The sequence below is a fragment of the Otolemur garnettii genome, unplaced genomic scaffold (assembly GCF_000181295.1).
Source record: "Otolemur garnettii isolate 467f Iridium unplaced genomic scaffold, OtoGar3 scaffold00022, whole genome shotgun sequence".
NCBI lineage: Eukaryota > Metazoa > Chordata > Mammalia > Primates > Galagidae > Otolemur > Otolemur garnettii.
The window spans coordinates 18,246,653-18,254,427 of NW_003852417.1; the positions used below are offsets into that span (position 1 = coordinate 18,246,653).

General features: G+C 48.2%; 1 protein-coding gene across 2 annotated transcripts in view; it reads right to left on the reverse strand.

The window, feature by feature from the left end:
- MPV17 (MPV17, mitochondrial inner membrane protein) overlaps positions 1 to 6,775 on the reverse strand; it is an 11,418-nt gene extending 4,643 nt beyond the window's left edge. The window contains exons 1-3 of one of the 2 annotated variants that reach the window (XM_012803783.2): positions 6,200 to 6,257; positions 2,513 to 2,673; positions 779 to 822 (exon numbers count right to left, since the gene is read on the reverse strand). Coding sequence is in view for 1 of the 2 variants with exons in the window: in XM_012803782.2 (XP_012659236.1) it covers positions 6,200 to 6,269 (70 nt within the window). In the remaining variant the exon portion in view is untranslated. Of the gene's footprint in view, positions 1 to 778; positions 823 to 2,512; positions 2,674 to 6,199; positions 6,275 to 6,753 lie in introns of those variants that run through there. The other variant, XM_012803782.2, reaches the window with a different exon arrangement.
- Positions 6,776 to 7,775: the final 1,000 nt, after the last annotated feature.

Consider the following 7,775-nt stretch of genomic DNA (forward strand, 5'->3'; position numbering starts at 1 on the left):
CGGTACTCTACCCAGGGGGACAGCTTGAGGCTCTGTCTCAAAAAAAAAAAAAAAAAAAAGACCTCAGGGAACTAAAGGTTTCCTCCCTGGCCTCAGGCAGTTAGCACTGAATTCCCTCCATCCTCTCTCACACTGTGGGGTCACCAGCTACACTGGCAGGGAGGGAGGGGAGCCGCTACAGCTACGCATAAAGGGAAGAGTGATCCAAGAAAGCCAGGGGATGGTGGAGCAAAAGCAAGACCCTGTCTCTAAGAAAGTAGCCCAGCATTGTGGTGGCATAGCTACTCGGGAAGCTGAGGCAAGATCGCCTGAGCCCAAGAGTTTGAAGTTACTGTGAGCTATGACACCATGGTACTCTACCCAGGGTGACAAAGTGAGAGTCTATCTCAAAAAAAAAATAAAAAAAGTAAGAAAAGGCAGGCGCTTTAATGAAGGGCCTAACAGCGTGATAGTCTACTTTGGTAAGAAGTTTAAAGTGTGCAAAGAGCTCTCACACACTTAATCCTCACAAAGTCTGGGAGGTAGGGAGTCACACCTCCATTTAGTGATAAAGGAAGAGTCTTTGAGAGATGAGGTGACTTAGTAAGGAGTGGAGTTGGGACCAAACCTAGGCCTTCTCTCAAGATGGAACAGAAGACAATGGGCACCAAGAGGCTCCTTCGGCTGCCACTCTGTAGGGTGTTTCTGCCTAAGCATGGCCCCTAAGCACCTACATATCAAAGACACCCCCTGGACTAATGCATTTCCTCTCCATCTTTACTTCCCACAATTTCATTACCTCTCTTCCTGGTCACCTCAGGGGAAGGATAGGCAGCAATATTTCTGAGAAAGAAACAATCAAAGAGAGGGGTAGGTTTTTACAATAGTCACACAATAAGCTAAAAGCTGAGCTGAAATAAAAACTCAAGCCCCTGACTTCTAGCCCCATGGTCCCAGAAGCCTGCAGCCTTTGAGGAAAAGAGCCCAGACACCAACCCTAAGGGATTACCAAGAGACAGTGTAGCAGAGAGCTAAGCAGCGTGCTGCTCTGTAGCCCTTGGCAGTTTTGTTCATTTCAGACAGAGCAGTGCCCACAGGGTCTTTCTCTACCCATGGATGATCAAGTACCTGGGCCTATAGCAACTAAATCTTTGGTCCAAGCACAAAGCAAGGCCTGCTTCTCTGGTCCAAGTGGTCCTTTAAGCAGAAAGGGCTCAGACACTCAGATTCCTCATCCACGTACCCCAACCCAGAGCCCATACAGACCCAAACCACCTCTAGGAGATCTCCTGGACATACATGGTTGGTCTGAATCTTCCAGTGCTATAGTTCCCATCTCCTTGGACTTATTTCCAGGGAGTTGGGGTTGGAGGTGTCCAGACATATCATGCCCAGAGCTGTGATGGGGCAGGGTGAGGGGCTGCTGGGCAGCAAGGCCCAATGACAGGCTGGGCGCAGAGCCCAGCAGGCAGACACTGGCGCAGGTGTGACATCATGCCCTTGGGTAGGTGCCAGTTCTTATGCCGTCACTCCCCACCAGATCCAGGGGCCAGTGGGAGGGGAGCCTGCCTCTGAGCACAGATCAATTTGGGACCACCTACTGCCCACTGGTGGAAAAGCCCCAACTCTCACACCATCTTGCCAAGCACAGGTGGGGATAAATTCCCTACTTCCTCTATTTGCTCCTCTCTTGGCTTTTATGGAGGGTCTTATGTGCAAGAAATTAAAGCATTAATAGTAGAGGGGTAGGAAGCAGTTTCTTGGAAGGAGGAGCAGAAAGAATGTCCTTGAGTTTAGAGGCCTAGGTTGGCAGGTATAGCTGCTGGCATAAGGCCAATAGTGCTGCCATTCCTCCCCAGCATTCTCCAACCATTAACTAGCTGCCTGGGGTAGGGACTTGGTCTGGCACAAAGCCTAGCAGGAGCTGAAGCCCAGCAGTAGGAGGGGAGAGTGCATTCTCTGGGATTGGTTTGAATGCTCTCCCTGAACCCACCCTACTGCTAGCCAATGAGACAAAATGAAGGGTTTGCAGCTAGTCAGGTATCTAAACCCAGACCAGCTGGGGCTGCACTCAGCATTCAGAGGCCCCAATATGCTCAAGCATAAGGCAGTGCCCTAGGTTCTAATGCCAGCTTGACTAGTAACCATGTGAGATCCAGTGCATGTCACCCTCCTTCTTGCCTCAGTTTCCTTCTTTGTAGCATCAGGGGCTGGACTGGATGCTGGTAAGGCCTGTTGAGCCCTAACATCCCAGCTTAATTCAGACTCCAGAGAAAGCACTGTCTGCAAGACCTCAGCAACTCCCATGGCAGGCCCAGGGTGGCCTAAGATGGATGGAGCCGGGCCTGGGGCCCACTGAGAAACTGCCAGAGCCCCCAAGAAAGGAATACAGCTCACTCATACTCTTTGCAGAATATGAAGCAAATCTTTTCCCAGACTGCCCAGCTCCTGACTCTGTCTTGGCTAAAATTGGCTTATTAGGCACTTACTGTAGTTCAACCTGATAGATCCTTACTTCAGACCTATGCCATACCTGGGGCTTTGCAACTGATGCCTTCAGTGACTATGCACGTTATGCCTGGTAGTGGACAGGAGTTAACACCCCATGGGGTGAACCTTTGGCCAATGTGGGATGGGAGCTGGTGGATAAAGATTTCTTCTTTTCTCCAGAAATGACTATTCATCCAGATAGTCCTAGGAAGCATTTCAAAGAGTTTCTTAGTCATTTCCAAGGGACTGAACAACCAGTTGCCCGTCGCAGTAGCCAATTTGACAATGCATCCTTATACTGGCTTTCCCTCTTCCCTCCATGGGATTATGTCCTACACCCTAACAAAGTATCTTCACATAAGCTTCAGGCTCTACTTTTTGGAGAACGAAGCTATAACAATTATCCACATTCAGATTTAGGGCAAGTGGAATAAACTCAATCCAAACACCACTATAAAAAAGAATAGCTTGTTATGCCTGTGTTCCCAACAGTCATAGAAAGAGCCAATCCCTTGAGCACTTAAGTTTATTGAACATTTCTGATTTTCAAAGATTTTTCACAGAGATAATTCCTATATGGACCCTGTGAAGTCATATAACTAAATTCAAGTTCTAAATGAGGAAACTGAGGTCCAAAGAGGTTTACTGACTTGTCCTGATTAATGTAGCTACTAAGTGCTATGGCTCTGAGATTCAACCTTAGTCTTCTAACTCCAAGTCTGAAATCTCTGTTCTGTTTTTCAGTGTGATAAGTGATGCCATGGGTCCATAAGAACTACTGTGATGGGGTCTAAATATAGCTCAGTGAGCTAAATCCACTTTCCCTCTTTATTTGTAGTTTGTTCCAAACACACTGAACCAGGTTGAAAGCAGTGGCTCATGCCTATAATCCTAGCACTCAAGGAGGCCAAGGTGGGTGGACTGCCTGAGCTCAGGTGCTCAAGACCAGCCTGAACAAGAGCGGGACCTTGTCTCTAAAAACAGCCAGGTGGTGGGCTTGCATAGTCCTAGCTACTCAGGAGGCTGAGGCAAGAGGACTGCTTCAGCCCAAGAGTCTGAGGTTGCTGTGAGTTATGATGCCATGGCATTCTATCCAGGGTAAGAGAGTGAGACTCTATCTCAAAAAAAAAAAAAAAGAAAGAAAGAAAAGAGAAAAAAATACACTGAACTTCAGGGAAGAAAAAGTCTGAAAGGTTTGGAAAAGTCTGAGAGAAGTGATAGGGGGCTACAGTTGCTTCAGGGCTGAGCTGGGATGTCAGCACAGCCTCAGGAAGACTGAAGATATGGAACAAAAGGACTCTAGCAATGACAAACCAGAACCCCAGTTCAGCCAAGTATCTGCACCGAGGCCCTTGTCAGCTGCAGATCCCTTGGATAGGGAAATACAAGGATTATTCTACAAAGATTAATTCTTTACAGCCGCAAAGGGGAGCCTTTCATTTGACAGTTACAGACCCTGAGGGAATCTAAGGTTGGGCAAAGGGCCCAGCGTGTCAGTTCCCATCACAGCCACACTGTCCAGCATGAGTCACCATACACGCAGCCAGGTTGAGTCATGCAGGCTGACGGACACTCTGAGGACAGGACAAAAGGTGGTTGGGTACTGGAAGCTAGAGAGGGGTCCAATGCAGGGCAAAAGAGCCTATCTCCTGGCCATTCATACAGTGATGTTTCTAGTGCTGATGTAGGACTATTATGGTAAGAGGATCCCTGTTCCACTCTGGTTATCACTTGCCCTCGATCTCTTCTAACGGTCTTCTTTTCAGAAGCCCACAGTCCTCATTAGAATCCTGTTCCTTCTCTCTAAAACATAGGTAAGACCCCTATCTTTTTTTTTTTTTTCTTGAGATAAGTCTCACTCTGTCATCCTATGTAGAATGCCATGGTGTCATAGCACAAAGAAACCTCAAACTCCTAGGCTCAAGTGATCCTCTTGCCTCAGCCTTCCAAGTAGCTGGGACTACATGCACCTGCTCCAACACCTGGCTAATTTTTCTATTTTTAGTAAAGATGGGGTCTTGCTCTTGCTCAGGCTGGTCATAAACTCCTGAGCTCAAGCAATCTATCTCCTTTGGCCTCTCAGAGTGCTAGGATTACAGCACTCTATAAGGATAAGACCCCATTTTAACCTGATCACCCTTTGTACTGCCCCAATGGACAGAGGCCTTCTGATCCTTCCCCAAAACTTACTCATTCATCCTCATGCCATCCCTTTACATTAGCTAACACAAAAAATGAAGATGGTAACAAATGCAGGTAAGTCACTGCATTACCTCTGTAAGGTTGCTACTCAATTACTACATTTGGAGTAAAAAACTTTGGTTAGCATATTGTTCAGGGATACATACATAAGTAGGAAACTATAGGAAAAGAAAAAGAGGCCTGGTGCAGTGGCTCATACCTCTGGAGGCCAAGGCAAGGAGGATCACTTGAGATCAGGAGTTTGCACCAGCCTAAGCAAAAGCAAGACCTTGTCTCTACTAAAAATATAAAAATTAGGCAGACATAATGATGGGTGCCTGTAGACCCAACTACTAAGGAGGCTGAGGCAGGAGGATCGATTGAACCTAGGAATTTGAGGTTGCTGTGAGCTAGGCTGACACTATGACATTCTAGCCTGGGCAACAAAGTGAGAATGTTTAAAGAAAGGAAAAGAAAGGATGGAAAGAAAAAAGGAAAAAGAGAAAGTGAAGGGGAAGGGGAAGAAAAGTTAAGAAAAAAGAGAAAAGAAAGACTGATATAAGTAAAACTCAGGAAGGAACGTGGTAATCTCTTAGGGCAAGGGGCTCAAGGGATTTCAAAGGTGGGTACAGGAGTGGTCAGTTTTAAGACTACTAAACTGTATATACATCTTAATCATTCTTTTGTATATTTCACAATAAAAAAATACTAAGAAAAACAGGTAAGAGTCTGGATTCAGCACATAATAGGTATGTGATCTAATGTGGAGTCAAATAATCCTAGCTCACACCCCTTTGTGGGATCCCCACAATCTGGTGAATGTGAAAGTGTTTTGCATATGTAAAATGGTAGAGGAGTATTTGCTATTGTTAGTTTTCCACGTTGGGGCCTCCTGGAGCAATGCCTTTTCCTTAAACTGACTGCCTGGAGTTTTGAGAGCTTTTAAGTTCTACTTCACAGCTGGGCCTACCATGCATACCCTTAAAAACAGCCTCAGGGGCAGCACCCATGGCTCAGTGGGTAGGGTGCCGGTCCCATACATCAAGGCTGGCAGGTTCAAACCCAGCCTAGGCCAGCTAAAGCAACAATGACAATTGCAAAAACAAAAGACTTGACACCTGTAGCTCTATCGGCTAGGGCAACAGCCACATACACCAGAACTGGCGGGTTTGAATCCAGCCCAGCCTGCCAAACAACAATGACAACTACAACCAAAAAGTAGAAAAGTAGCCAGGTGTTGTGGCGAGCGCCTGTAGTCCTAGCTACTTGGGAGGCTGAGGCAAGAGAATCGCTTAAGCCCAAGACTTTGAGGTTGCTGTGAAATGTGACGCCAGGCACTCTACCCAGGACGACAGACTAAGGTTCTGTCTCAAAAAAAAAAAAAAAAGCCTTAGGGACCCACGCTCCAAAATACATTAGGGACAGCCTGGGATGACAAACAGTCAACCCTTCAAGGGGGCTGAAGAAAAGAGGGTAGTGAGGTGGTGTGAGCCTCTGCCTTCCAAATCAGCCTGCTTTGGTACCCCTATGGTCCCAGAGGGACACTCACCAGCAGTCAGGACCTGTACTTTCCACGGATGAGCAGCCAGGGCCCGCTGGTATGCTCGCCAGAGTGCCATGCTTCCTGTCAAGCCAAGAGTAGAGGACATCACCCACCACTACTGCTCTCCTCACAATTAAGGAGCCGAAAGACAGTCCCATTCCTTCTCCCCTTTTCCACTTCCAATATGTCTGAAACAGGCAGAGGCCACAGGAGGGATGCTTCTCGGACATATCCTATCACAGAAATCGCCTTAGACAACTGGGGAAGAGAGGACGGCTGTGGGCAGCTATGGACCCCCTGGGGTAGCCACCCAAACACTCCATTCCACTCGTTCCCAATTTAAGAGACTCATGAGGACAGGCTTGTTCTGGCTTCCACCAGAGCCTAGGACCCCCAAAAGTGAGCCTGGTCGGTCGCCAGGTTCAGACTCTTAATTGGAACCCCAGCTCGTATCCTTCCTGAGTCCAACTCCACACCGTAAGCAGGGCCCGTCCCTGCCCTTTGGGTGCTCCTGGCGCTCGACGATTTGAGCCAGGAACCGCAGATCACCTGCCACTCACCTGCGCTCGAGCTGGGCTTGAAACATCGCCTCTCACGTGACTTAAGCTGGCCAAGGGACTTCCGCTCCGAGCCCCGCCTCTTCCGGTCGCTACCCGGGTCTCTCAGACCCTTGCGGCTAGGAGAGGAATGCGAGCAAGTCCGGGGAGCTATGAATACCGGTGGAGAGCGGCTCTGCTAGGCCACCCGCTCTGTGAGCCTCCCCTTTCCCAGTTGGACTTTGGTGTGGGACCCGCCAGCCTTACTTCCTCCTCCTGCCCCTTCTCTCCCTGGGGCCCCAGCCTATGTCCAAGTCCTCCTCCCCAGAACTGGTCGAGGTCCTGACATCTTTCTGTCTCAAGAACGTTTGGGAAATATAAGCGCGCGCATGCATGTCTCTAGGTTCTTGATTAGCCTCATTTGTGAGTTTCTGGGTGTGTGGGCTTAGGTGTTTATATTTGTCGACCTCCTAGCAACTAATCTAGCGCTTTACCCAAAATAATCCCTTTAGAAATGCTGCCTAAAGGCTCGGCGCCCGTAGCTTAGTGGTTACAGCGCCAGCCACATACAGCGAGGCTGGAGGGTTAGAACCCGGCCTAGGCCTGCTAAACAATGACAAGTGCAACCAAATAGCCCGGCGTGTGGCGGCGCCTGTAGTCCCAGCTATTTGGGAGGCTGAGGCAAGAGAATCGCTTAAGCCCAAGAGTTTGTTGCTGTGAGCTATAACACTACAGCACTCTACCGAGGGCGACAATGTTTGAAAACCAATATAATGGGTGATATCCTAACCCCCTTCCAACTCTTAACATCCTAAGACTCTGTGAATATAGTGAAATATCCTTCCTGGAGGCGATGGAAATTTCTACAATGTTCCTGGCAGTGGCTTTGTCAGGCTGGCAGCAGTTACTTATCTCCAGGAAGCCCATACTTTTACAGAGTCTCATTCTGTCGCCCTGGGTAGAGTGCCCTGGCTTCTTAGGTTCAAGCGATCCTCTTGCCTCAGCCTCCAAGTAACTGGGACTACATTTTTTTTTTTTTTTTTTTG